We start from the raw sequence: 14,219 nt of genomic DNA, 5'->3' as shown, positions 1-14,219 counted from the left end.
AAATAAGCTAGCAGAATTTGCTTGTATTTATTATTTATTCAGAATGAATTAAATAAAAAGGCACCTGTGCTCGCCACAAAAAGAGCCTTTACTGTGCAACACTGGGGGGGTGAAAATAATTTCATTAAGGCTCTGCCAGTTTCTTTAATTTGTCTTTTTGCTACTGTAAGACATGCATTTCATTACATTTTTACCATGTAAATCATGCTTTTCATAGAAAAAACAAAGTGGACATTGAAAAAGGAAACTATAGATTCCCTCATAGCCTCAAGTGTCTTCGCAACGGCATTAGAAAATGCTTTATCAATTATGTTAATTTTTAACCAAAGTGTAGCTGCTAAAAGAAAACACAGATTAAAAAAATGCTAGAGCTATTTATTAAGCATCCATAACTAAGGCTAGATGGTGCAAGAGCTTATTGTGGTATCCTTCAAACTCTGAAAGCTTAGTTCAAATCCAGGGTTAGGTCACAAGCAAAAATTAGTAGGTGGTCTCAGCCTTTTGTGGTCTCAGCATTGTAAACCACACCATTCATAACATTTAGCAGTTCCCTAGTATTCTAATCTTAGGCCTTTGTAACAGGCTGATAGTGTTTGCCTGAAACATTACCCCACTCTAACAGGTGTTGATACTGACAATAAAAGAATAAGTTCTGCTGACTCAGAGGCAGGCGATTCTTTATGCTACTTGAATATAAGAGAGGTGCAATTGGCTTTCTAGGAAAGAGGATCTAAGGTGTGGGCTGAGCAGTGAGGGAAGGAGCATTAGACACAAACTGTTTGTGGAGAAGGTTTGAGGTGATCTTGATTATCTGTTTTTTTTATTACTTATTATTTAATAAAGCCAAACCCAGGAAGGGGTTATAGTCTCTTGGTTCTGTTTGTAGAGCAAGTTGGAAAAAGTGCTTGCTCAGAGTCTCTTTTGATCCAGGTTTTGCAATTCAGGATTGATATTGATTTACAGATTTGTGCAAGTTTGTATAGTGTCTGCCTGCACGTCCCCTGGCTTGAGGCCAGCTACGTATTGTTGGTGTCTGACTTTCATAAGTACTAACATTTTTTTCTCTAAAATTTGTCATGGATTTAAAATCCTTTACCTGCTGGTGCTGAAAAGCAGTGAAATTAGATTCTGGTTACTGATTGCTTACTTTATTCTATCTCTGTTTAGTGTAACTGCATAAGTATAAGAAAAGTAATGAAGAATAAATCTGAAGTAATTTACCTGGAATATTCAAAAATTAGGAAGTGGTAGCTTGAAAAAGCTCAAGCCTTCAGTCCAGCATTGCACCCAATGGAATAAGTGGGAAGACATTCTGAGGAAGACCTCAGCTGGCCCCAAGTGATGAAAATCATGGAAAGGAAGTTTCATGTCACTAAATTATTAATACAGTTAAATTAATACAAACTGATTCCTCTTACATTTTTTTAGCTATTACTCATTTGCACTTGATCCTTAGGCAGGCAAAATTCCTGTTGATAGCAGCCTAGTAAGAAATATTCTCTTCAACTCAACTTTGGCATTTAAAAAAATAGTTGTTCCAGTACAGGATAAGAAAAGAGGAATGAATTAATCAATAACATTCTGCTTTTTAACAAAGAATATGATCTGGTTAGCAAGGGGAAGTTATTCCATATTATGCTATAAGATTTTCCTGTATGAATAAATTGAGGTACCTTAAAAGGATGCTGAGGGAAGAACAAAGAGAAAGAAGACAATGGCCCCAGATAAGGACACCGAGTACAGACTTGTCCCCCACAAGTTGCTAGCATTGTTTTGCCCAGACTGGGAGCTAACTGCTCACAGGGCTATACGTGCTTAAAAAGTTACTTAATCTGTGAGAAGCAGGATGATGAAAAGGACAAGGCAACTTTCAAAGGAAACTCTTCCTGAAGCAAGGGTTTGAACTGGTTGGTGAGTTAAGGGAACAGACTATGCCAGCCAGCCCCTAGTTGGACTTGGAACGTGTCTTAGGCCATGTCTGCACTACAGAGTTAAGTCGATTTAAGTTTCATCGACGATCATAAACTGCTGTAATTACATCGCTTGTGCATGTTCACACAACGCTCTTTCTGTCGGCGGAGAACATCCACAGTTGGTGCTCTGGCACTGAGAGAGAGAGCAGTGCACCGTGGGTAGCTAGCCCACTGTGCAAATCACCAACTTCTCCCACTAGGAGTTCTGGGAATGGATCACAGTGCATCATAGGGGTGGGATCACCGCCCCATGATGCAGTTTTCTCTGTTCCATGATTCCAAGGACTTCTGACTGTATTTCACGCCGTTTTTCAACTGCATCTGTAAACTTTGCATCCGCCATTTCTGCCTGAAAGCATGGATCCTGCACTGATCACCTGACTTGTGATGAGCTTTGTGAACACAAAGAGGCTGATCCTGCAGTATTTCATGAGCTGTGAATCTGAACAGGAATCCGTGGTGCCTGCCCTGCTATGTACCATGGAAAGAAACAATTCAAAATTGATGTTGGCATTCATCGAGCAGCTGCATCCGGTGGACTATCACTATTGGGCTCGGGAAACAAGCACCGAGTGGTGGGATTGGATTGTGATGCAGATATGGGATGATGAGCAGCAGCTGCATAACTTTCATATGCGCAAAGCCACCTTCCTTGAACTCTGTGTGGAGCTTTCAAGGACATGAAAATGAGAGCTGCCCTAACGGTGGAAAAGCATGTGTTGATCACTGTGTTGAAGCTGACAACTCCAGACTGCTACCAGTCAGTTGCCAATCAGTTTGGAGCTGGGAAGTGTGCAGAGCCATTAATCACCTTCTGCTATGAAGGACTGTGACTCTGAGCAATGTGTAGGAAATAGTGGGTGGCTTTGCGGCAATGGGATTCCCTAACTGCGGTGGGGCGATAGATGGCACACATATCCCTGTTTTGGCCCTAGACCATCTTGCGATGGAGTACATCAACAGAAACGGCTATTTCTCTATGGTATTGCAAGTGTTGGTGGATCACCGGGGTCGTTTCACTGACATGAGTGCAGGGAGGTCAGGGAAGGTGTGTGACGCAAGCATCTTCAGGAACACTGGCCTGTATAGAAAGCTGCATGCAGAGACTTTCTTTCAAGACAAAAAGATTCCAATAGGGAATGTGAAAATGCCCATAGTGATCCTGGGAGACCCAGCCTACCCCTTACTCTCATGGCTCATGAAACCATACACCACAGCCATTAGGAGCGCTTCAACAACTAACTCAGCAAGTGCAGAATAACCAAGAATGTCCATCTGGCAGATGAAAGGGTCACTGGCGCTGCCTTTTTGGCAGGTTAGACCTCAACGAGGAAAGTATTTCCAGAGTCATAGCAGCCTGCTGTGCTCTGCATAATATTTGTGAAACCATGGGGGAAAAGTTTGCCCAGGGGTGGAGCTCTGAGGTGGATCACCTGGTGGCTGATTTTGAGGAGTCAGACACCAGGACTATTAGAGGGGCTCAGTGGGGGGCTATTCGAATCAGGGAGACTTTGAAGCAGCATTTTGACAATGAGCCCCAGCAATGTGTCTTTCAGTAATGAATTGAGCCAAGCATTGTTTACTTGCCACATTGAATGACCCCTGTAATGATTCCTGCCTGAGCATTAATTGTAGTCTGCAAATGTGGCGATTACCACTGTGTATGAATTTCTGTTGCAACCACCTTGCATAGGTCACAAATAAAGAAACACTGAATTTGTAAGACTAAATTTTTATTAAACAGCAATGCCCAGATTAACATTTCTTACAAGGGACATGACAGTGAGCAGCACTCTCTGAAGTGAGGATCTCACAGCTGGGTGTAAGTCCAGATTTCATTATGGGAGATGTCCCTGCGGGTGGAGTGCCAGGGGTACCGTGGCAGGCCAGGAAGTGCAAGGAATGTATGGGGGGAGTTTGGGAAGAGCATGGAAGGCAGGGAATTGAGCACTACAGTGCAGTCAGGGACCCAAGCATCTCTGTTTGGTCCTCCGTGAGCTTTATTATCTGCTCCTGACCCTGTATTATCCTCTCCTGGCCCTGTCCCCTCTCCTGGCTATTCATTTCTACTTTTTGTTTGTCTCTCACCATGCTCTGTGCTCACTATCAGCCTGATCTGACAATTGCAGCACTTCATGAAACATGTCCTCCTTACTCCTCCTCATTTGCTTCCTTATCTGATGGAGGTGTTCCGCTGGTGTGTAGGAGCTGGCCCTCAAGCACACATCTGCAGAAGCAAAAGAAACAGTACACAAAGTCAGTATTGTGTGTGCACTCACTGTCTTTGAGAAAGAGGTGTATGTAACTTTCATTATTAATTTTCCTTGACAAGCACGCACTAAACAGAGCACTAAACATGGTGAGTTTGGCCGGGGGGATGTGGGGAGGGGATGGTGGAAAGGGTCTGGGTGGTTTCAGAAGGGGATCAGTACAAGCGCCTAAGGACACTATTTTGAATACTGGCACCGTTTTCCACAGGCGGGGGCAACTGAAGCTGAAATCACACTACTGAGGGTAACCAAAGATGCAGGGGTGCATTTCCTGCATGCGTGCGGCTTCCAACAGGTTCTATATGCTGCTACCTGTGTGCTGCTTTGGTGCCTCCAGAAGTAATTGCCAATTGGTGCAGCAAAGTTTCCTACAACAGGGGAAGAAACAAAGCAGTTCTGCCAAGGAACCTTCGGCAAAGGATTGTAGCGTATCTGCAGGAAAGTTTCCTAGAGATCACTATGGAGGATTCCCAGGAGATCTTGGTGTGCATTAACAAACTTTTCCGCAGCGCCCCCACTGCGTAGCTGCACAGGGGAGCAAGAAGCAGATGAAACAATACCAAGTGTTGTTAATTTTAATCTCTTCTCCCATGTGCACCATGTAACAAAATAAAGGACACTTCTGTCTTATGTAGCTGTGCACTATCAAAGCAAAATGAGTACTTACCGGAGCTCCCCTCTCTTGCTTCAGGCACACTAGAGCCGGACCGCTGTGACTGGGTAGATCCCTCTGGAGTCAAAAAGAGGTCTTGGCTCACCTCGCCATGCCACAGGACAAGCCTGTTGCTTGTTCCACATCATCCTCCAACTTGACCTCCTCATCCACCACTTAGTCTTTGGGAATGACTCCACTGGCCGCAGCCTCCAGTCCCCTCAAAATATCCATGGGGCTCTTGGCGGTAAAGGTGGGGTTGCTGCCGAGGATGGCGAGCAGCTCCTTGTAGAAGTGGCATGTTTTTGGCACCGCACCAGAGTGACGGTCGACCTCCCTTGCTTTCTGGTACGTCTGCCTCAGCTCCTTGATCTTAGCATGGCACTGCTGCATACCCCTTTCGTGCCCCTTCCCATCCATGCCACAGGCAATCTGCTCGTAGGTGTCAAAGTTCCTATGTCTGGATCGGAGCTGCAACTGCACAGCCTCCTCTCCTCACAGACCCAACCAATCCAGCAACTCCTGTGTACACCAGATGGGAGCATGTTTGCTGCGGAAAGCCGGCATGGTTGGCTGGGAAGATGTGATGTGAGCTGTCCAGGCCAAGCAAACAGGAAGTGGAATTTCAAAAATTCCCAGGGCTTTAAAGGGGGAGGAGTGCAGGCCTCTGTACCTGGCTGTAGGGCAGCAGAGTAGAAACTGCTTACCAAAGCGGTCATGATGGGCATTGTGGGACACCACCTGGACTCCCCTTAGGGCGACGTAAACAAGCACAGTGTCTACACTGACAATGTGTCTCTCTAACTTTGTCTCAAAAAGCTCTGCGCCGCTCATCAAGGTGGTTTTATTATGTCGGTGTAGCAGGAGAATTAAAGTGGTGGAAGGAGAATTGTGTGTACACCTCCACTGTTTTGTCAATGAAGCCTGACTTTTGTTGACAAAACTGTGTAGTGTAGACAAGGCCTTAGTAGTGTCATACAGTAGAATCTTATAACTTTACATACAATGTTCCCATACATATTTTACCAGTACAATAATGATCAGCAAATTATGAGTTTTCAAATGATGCCTCTTCAAAGGCATACTTGTTGTACAAAATTTATCATAGTCCTGTAAAAGGGGTGAACATTGGGGTACAGACCGTCACACCTCCCCCTTACAAAGCTGTGGCTAACCCAGAGGCAGTTGGTCAGGGCCCTCTTTCCTGGACATGGCATCTGCTGCCATGTTGTCTTTTCCCTTTATGTGCACAATTTCCATATCAAAATCCTGAAGAGGCTCCAGTGTAGAAGCTTGGAATTTGAGCCTTTAGGTTTGTTTAGCCTAATCAATGACTAATGATCTGTTAAGACCCTGAATTTTCTATTGAACAGGTAGGGCCTGTTCTTTTGAACAGGATAGTTGCTTAACTGCCCACACTATAGCATAGCATTCCTTTTCTATGACAGACTAATTCTATTCAGTTGATGTAAATGTTTTGCTTAAGAAAACAATTGCGTATTTCATGTTATTCTCCCCTGTTTGCATCAGCACAGCACCCAGACCAACGTCTGATGCATCTTTACACAGTTTAAACATTTTGTCAAAATCAGGGCTAGCTAGAACAGACTTTTCAGACAAAATGTTCTTTACCTTATCAAATCCTTCCTGGCATGCTTTCATCCAACCGACTTTGTTTAGCTTGGTCTTTTTACATAAATCTGTGATGGCAGAGACAATGTCACCAGAACCACACACAAACCGCCTGTAATAGTTTACCAGACCTAGAAAGACTGGATTTATTTTTTGGTTTGGAATATATGCCAATTTACAATAGCTTCAACTTTCAAAGCATAGGGATGTTTGACCTTCCCCTACCCAGTGTCCCAAATAAGGAACTCTGGCTACTTCAGTTTTACAGAGGCTTTTATAGAGGCTTTTATAGTTAGGCCTGCCTCTTTGAGTTTTGACAGCACAGTTCCCAAGTGTTCTTTGTGATCAGCCCAAGTGTTACTAAATACTGTAGTGTCATCCACACATGCTCTTGCAAAGGTCTGTAAACCATTTAACGCTTGGTTTACCCCAGCCTCTGGAAGGTGGCTCCAGCATTAATTAAATCAAATGGTAACACTGTGAACTCCTAGAGTCCTATATCGGTGATGAAAGCAGATTTTTTTCTGTGCATCCTCATCCAAAGGGATCTGCCAGTAACCTTGAGTTAAAACAAAAGAATTGAGATATTTAACTTTGCTTAAAATGTCCAGTATATCATCAGTTCTACGCATGGGATATACATCTGGTACTGTAACAGCATTAAATTTTCTATAATCAACACAAAACCTTATAGTGTTGTCTTTCCTAGGGAACAAGACCATAGGTGATGTCCAAAAGGGTATCCTGGGTAATGGCACTTACATACTTCAACTTTTATCTTCCTGTTTTCTTAATCCTCAGAAAGGAGCTGATTGCCAGACTGGAACAGGCAGAAAAGGAGAGCATGGATGCTGCTCAGCTGACTAAGGAATATGCAGAACTGACAGAGGAGAATCGGACATTGAAACTGGCTCAGACGCAGTGTGCAGAGCAACTGGAAAAGCTTAGAATACAATACCAAAAGAGACAGGGCTCTTCATAACTCTCAACTAGCCAATAAGATGCAGTCAAATCCAGTCTTTGTTTTGTGCTGGCCAAGAGGTTTTAAAAAAAGGTTCTGTTGTAACACTTCACTAGAAATACAGAATATATAAAAGTCTATATTTGATTTAATGCTTGCCAGCCGGTAGCTTAATATAATGGATATTTTATTTCAAGTAACATAATTGAAGCTAATCTAGCCCCATTGTATGTTCTAGTAGATCAGATTTCTTTTCTAAAGATATTTCTTCCAATTTAAGAAGATATGGACACACTAGAAACTGATATAAATAGTCTCTATGTTGGGAGTTGGACCATACTAAGACATACAGCAGGGGCAGTTTTAATATATGGAACACTGGAACACACTCATGTGCTTCTATTTTAGTTTAGTTTTCTTTTTCGTTTTTATTTTTTTCATGCCTAAAATGTTTGGAAATTGTCCTAAATCTAATCTGGCTATGGCTCAAGATTATGCTCCAGGTATCTGGCATGTTGATAATGTCAACTTTAGGTTGTTTTATAAATTCTAAAAGATTGCACATTTTTTAAAAAAATACTTTCATTAAAATAGCACTAACCGATCATTTTAATCAAAGAATTATATTGCCAGTAATCATTTTCAAGTTATTAAATTGTGAAGAAACAGATAAGAAAGTTTTCTTTCCACCGCCATATACTTGGCTAGAAATTCTTTTCTTTTTAAAATTCATTTGTACTTTTTGGCATGCAAGAAATGGAAAAGTAATGTATGGACACTACAGTGGTGAATAAATAAGACTTTATGGTTGCTAATGGAGAATACTTCAGTAAAAGTACCATATATTTTGTTTTTATTTTGTAGGCTGTTTTGGAACAGAAATGACTGAGGGTAGGTACTAAGCAGTTCAGTGATATATGAATAACTGAGAGTTAAAATGTCTGTTTTTCCTTGCTCTACTTATCACTGTATTTTCCTAAATCAATTGAAAATCCTTTGTTATACTTCCATTTCTATTCATACAGTATTTTTTTCATTAAAAGTGGATATACAAAAAAAGCTATTTTGTGCCCTTCACTTCCTTAATCTTCCCCATATTTTAAACTCTGCTCAACTGGAAGTATGTTACACTTTTGTGAGGTTAGAATTAAATACACAAATTTGATGATGAGGTTACACTTTTAAAATTAAAAATGTTAGGAATTGCAAAAGATAAGATATTCACTGTAACCTTTAACTTTGACCCCATTCTTCTTGTAGGACCCAAGATTTATACTAAATTAACCTAGGCAACTCTCACTGAAGTTATTTAGCACCAAATTTTACCCCAGCTAGTGCAGCACAGAGGCCTAAAGGAGACCAAGGTGCCCCCTTACATTTCTCTGCTGGCTAACAACATCAGGTAGCAGCACAGACATGAAAGTAGGTTCCATAGGGCTGCTGCTTACTTCCTCATGGAGTATGGGGACAGGACGGGGTGGGGAACAGGCAGAATCTCAGCTCCAATCTCCCCAGCACACGGGGTAGCATACCTTCTACTGGGTCTATACCTGGGGCAGTTTACTCTCTTCCCAGAGCAGTAGGAAAACAAGAAGGGGAATTGTGTCTGAGTCACAATCTTTTTTCCTGGGATGCTTAACGGGCATGTAATAATGTGCTGCCCCTTATTTAGGGCAGAGCATTATCTCAAGGTGTAGTCCTTGTGTGTACAAATTTGAAAGCAAAACTGGATCCATACATTAAACAGCATAATGAATAATATAAAATACTTAAGATATGGAATGCGGGCAAGGTAAGAACTTTGAGACAAATTCTATGCTGACATACACTGTGTGTAATCTTGTTGTCTTCAGTGGGATTGCACTGAATGCATGACAAATATTGTAAATTCTCGGTTTCCTCCTCCCTATGGTATTGGAGTACTGTGGTCTCGCCACCTGCAATAAATCTGGAATTCTTTAGATAAGGTTCTTATTCAAAGCCCATTGACATCAATGGAAACTCCCTTCGACTTCAATTAATTTGGGATCTTTTATTCCACTGATCCGGTCTTTTTCCATTTAGCCAAACGCTGTTTTTCTCCCTCCTTTATATTGTTAATTAGAATGCACAATCAAAAATAGCTCACTTTAATTTACATATATGTACTAACATGAACGCACATGTTTTTGAGAATAGCAGCTCAAAGACATTTCATCACCAGCAAAATGAGTAAAACCAAAATGGAGGTAGCTGAAAAAGAAAAAAATAATCAAGAAAATACCAAATAAGAGAAGAAAAACTAAAGGATCTGACAAATGAACAAAATTAGATCCACTGAACTTTGCAAATCCATTTGTAGGAAAATGAAACTGTAGAAAACTGAGGATAACCAAGAGGCTACTCACAGTGTGTAAAGTATGGTTCAGTCAGATTAGCCTTCTGAAGAGAAACTATGTTTGTTTGTTTTTCTACCAATGGGTATTTTAAAAAAATATTAAAGCATGAAATAATAAACTTTTACATAATCAGAGTAACTATTGTGACAGGGTCAGGCCAGATGGCTACAGGAGAGTGATGCTGTTGGTATCCAGGAAGTGGGCGGGCAAAGCCCCCCCACTGCAAAAGGACCTCCCCCCAGCCTAAGGGGAGGATCCACAAGTCTGTGATTACAGGAGAGTGATCCTATTGGGATCCAGGAAGTGGGCAGGCAAAGCCCGCCCACTGCTAAAGGATCCCTCCCCCCAGCATAAGGGGGGGGGGGGCAGGTCCACAGGACCTGGAGACCAAAAAATTACAGGGGACAACTAATAAAAGAACAGGGACAGGAGTGAGGTCAAAGGGTCAAACGAAGCGAACCAGACGGGGACACCGAGCAGAGAACCCCGGACAGCGCCCACTGCTCCTCAAAGGTGTCAAGGGAGCCAGTGGACGCCGCCCAGAGGAAACCTGCCCGGATATGTGAACGGACAGAGGATCGGAAACAGGCCCCACAGTCACAGGAGACTCCATCGGCCAACCTCCTCACCCTGGTTTTATAGATGGCTACTACAGGAGAGTGATCCTATTGGGATCTAGGAAGTGGGCCTAAGGGGGGTCCACAGGACCTGGAGATTACAGGAGAGTGATAGAAGGCAGATATATTAGCCCCAGGTTAAGTAGGTCCCTTTTCCCTGGGTAAGGTAACAGGGAAAGTTCCAGAACAATCAGGAACTTTCTGGAAACAATTTTAAAGCAGACAGGCTGATTAGAACACCTGCAGCCAATCAAGAAGCTGCTAGAATCAATTAAGGCAGGCTAATCGGGGCACCTGGGTTTAAAAAGGAGCTCACTTCAGTTTGTGGTGCATGTGTGAAGAGCTGGGAGCAAGAGGCGCAAGGAGCTGAGAGGGTGTGCTATGCTGCTGGAGGACTGAGGAGTACAAGCATTACCAGACACCAGAAGGAAGGTCCTATGGTGAGGATAAAGAAGATGTTTGGAGGAGGCCATGGGGAAGTAGCCCAGGGAGTTGTAGCTGTCATGCAGCTGTTACAGGAGGCACTATAGACAGCTGCAATCCACAGGGACCTGGGCTGGAACCCGGAGTAGAAGGTGGGCCTGGGTTCCCCCCAAACCTCCCACCTCCTGATCAGACACAGGAGGAGTTGACCCGGACTGTGGGTTCCACCAGAGGGGAAGATCTCTGAGGCGAGCAAATCCGCCAATAAGCGCAGGACCCACCAAAATAGAGGAGGAACTTTGTCACACTATGTAGTCTTGACACTCTGGGTTTTTCTTAAAGCAACAACACTGCTAAATGATTTAATACCAATTACATTTTATATGAAAAGATTTGCTCATGATTTGTGCTCTTTTCCTCTACTATTTAGAGGTTTATGACTGAACTATTCTGCTAAAAAAAAAATCCATTCTAAATGTAATACTATATACAAAAAAGGATTTTAGGCAATTATGTTAAAGGTGATTTTATATTGTATTTCATCTCAGAAAGGTTGAATGCCAAGTTCTGTCTCTCTGAGTGTACATACTCAACTGCCAGTGAGACCTTAAACTTTCTGAACTTTGCATACCTCTAACAATTGCAGTTTTCATATGGAAAGAAGTTAGAGTGATTAATTTTGGCACCAATGCAGCAGGGGTCTTTTTTAGTGGATCCCAATAGGTTATTCAGTCTGAAGATATTAAACATATCAGTGCAGTAACATAAATGCAGTTATTTCAGGTCAGGTCACTAGAGAATGGTGGGAGAAGAAAAATGTTCTAAAAAAAATCTAAGTTTTTCATTTCCAATTACTATTTACTCACTTCTTTACAAACATACCTAATGCTGAACAAGCTTACTTAAGTATTCCAGTTAGCAAGGATATGACTCATGCAGTCCTGAAACTGCCAAATGCTGGGGTGATTTTATAGATTTAAAAAAAAAAAAAAAAAAAGGCTGGAAAAGAAGAAGCTGCAATTTTTCAGAATTGTTTCCTTTTCCTGGAACATGTTACTATTCCAGCTCTCTTGTGAATTTATGATCTTTGGAAAATTCCTAGAATTGATGCTTTTAAAAATGTGGCTTATTACAGGCTAGTTCTTAATGAAAGCTGGAGATTGTTACAAAGAGGCATAGGTAAGACAGATAAGTTCTTTCCCATACAGTTGTGCTGCGGTTCCGTGGCATGAACCTTTATGTTAATATCACATCAGCCATGGAACCCAGTCTGAGCATGGAGCTGACCTATCTGAGTTTCTGGTGTAAGGTAAGTGCATTTTTTAAAAATCATATATACTACATGTTTTTCAAATAAAACATTTTTATACATTAACAAGATGTCAATGTTCTTTCTTGCTGAAGCTGTGCAATAATTAAAATAGCATAATTACTAGATCCTACATATTAGAGAGACAAAGTGGGTGAGCACAGGTGCCAACTTTCTAATGTGCCGGGGGGGTGCTTGACCCCTTGCCCCAGGCCCCGCCCCCACTCCACCCCTTCCTCCAAGGCCTTGCCCCCACTCCAGCCCCGGAGCACCTATGGAGTCGGCGCCTATGTAGGTGAGATATCTTCTATTGGACCAACTTCTGTTGGTGAGAGTGACAAGCTTTCAAGCTAAACAGAGCTCGAAAGCTTGTCTCTCTCACTAACAGAAGTTGGTCCAATAAAAAGATATGACCTCGCCCACCTTTGTCTCTTAATATCCTGGGACAGACATGGCTTCAACAACACTGCATACAGATCCTACCTATGGCAGTTTGGTTTCACACTCCAGTGGGGCTCTCATTGATTTTATGTTATCAGAGTAGTGGAGTTAGGGAAATCATGGCAGTGTGGGAGCTGATTATCAAAGCGGGACTGGACATTGTGCTTGTTCGCTGAGAAGTTACTATTTAAATAGCATTGTGAGGTTTCACATCTGTTTTGGTGGCTCCTGCTCAACTTGTTCACTTTGCTACTAAAAAGTTGAGGGTGGGTGTTTCTAACTACCCACTCTGCAACTTATTTAAGGCAAGCTGTTTGTTTTTGTTTGTTTTTCCTGGCTTGCATTTCATCACCAGTAATAAAGCTTCTGTGGCCCAAATTCTGCCCTGTTATACTCAGGTAACTCTGTTGTAACTGCAATAGCCAGACCTACACCAGACTTGTATGAAGTCCTCAAATTCCTCTGCTCCATCCACCGCAGAATCACATCCACAGAGTGGGATTTGACCCATAGAAATGCAAAATTATTTGACACCATATCTAGCCTTCTTCTCACTAGCAAATGATCATCAGTTGGCATATGCTTTTCAAAGACTTCAGTTAAGTCCTAGCAGAGTCTTGTATCCTAACCCCTTTAGAGCAATGGTACAGGAAATCTTGAGAGGGTTTTGTATGTAACATTTATTTGAAGAACATACCATTAAAAAAAGTGAAATGTGGATACTCCTGCAGAATGCAATGATAGAAACATTTGCTGAAAGAGTGTATTGTTCCCTAATGAAAATCCGCCAACATCAGCCAGATGCAAAACAGAATTCTTTTTATCAAATTCTAGGCAGTGTTGCTAGATTAAGGTTGCCCAACACTTCCCAATAGAAGAGCCAGTTTTCAGTTGCTATTAACTTTGCCAAACTTTCTGTTTTGGGCTGGAATTTTCCATGCCAGGTGTCAGCCTCAGGCTGATATTTAGTTTTGAAATTTTCAGCCAAAATAGTTCAGTTGTTTTTGAGAATGAGGCTAGGCAAAAATAGGCTTTTTGCCTATGTTAGATTCTGATAACATTTGGACAGCTCTAGCACCCCCATGCTTTGGCACAGAGCCATTGTAATTTGGCAGGGAGGGTGGTGGCCTGTGTGTTTTGCTGTGTCCATGAAAATCCACCCCAATTTGGCCAAGTTATAAGCCTCTGAAAAATCAGTTTGCACATGCTCAGTAGAAGCTTTTTAGATTTTAACAGCTAAAATCTCCTTAGATAACATGCTGCTAGGATGACCAGACTGTGCATGCACCATCCCCACAGAGGGACTGAGCCTACTGCTTCCACTCCCGGGTTACAATACGTTATATATTAAAATATATAGTATCCCCTGCTATTGTGTCCTGCAGAACCCCAACATTTTCAGCTCGTCGCCTGTCATGTACTTCTGTATCAGACATGGACTGGTCAGAGTTTCCTTCTGTTCTAAGCACGATAAACACCAGATGTGTTCATCATAAAATCCTTTAATACTCTGACAGGTATGGCTGATGCTTGTTTAAATAAGGTATTTTACACACAGTGCTA

General features: G+C 42.2%; 1 protein-coding gene across 5 annotated transcripts in view; it reads left to right on the top strand.

The window, feature by feature from the left end:
- The window catches only part of LOC113405077 (MAP3K7 C-terminal-like protein), a 73,212-nt gene extending 65,689 nt beyond the window's left edge, over positions 1–7,523 (top strand). For all 5 annotated transcript variants that reach the window (XM_026652284.2, XM_026652279.2, XM_026652287.2 and 2 more), the window contains one exon: positions 7,329–7,523. In XM_026652284.2, the coding sequence (XP_026508069.1) occupies positions 7,329–7,509 (181 nt within the window). In that variant the 3' untranslated portion in view covers positions 7,510–7,523. The remainder of the gene's footprint in view (positions 1–7,328) is intronic.
- Positions 7,524–14,219: the final 6,696 nt, after the last annotated feature.

Source organism: Terrapene carolina, unplaced genomic scaffold (genome assembly GCF_002925995.2).
Source record: "Terrapene carolina triunguis isolate 2854851 unplaced genomic scaffold, T_m_triunguis-2.0 Scaffold31, whole genome shotgun sequence".
Lineage (NCBI taxonomy): Eukaryota > Metazoa > Chordata > Testudines > Emydidae > Terrapene > Terrapene triunguis.
This window is presented reverse-complemented; position numbering and strand designations above follow the sequence as displayed.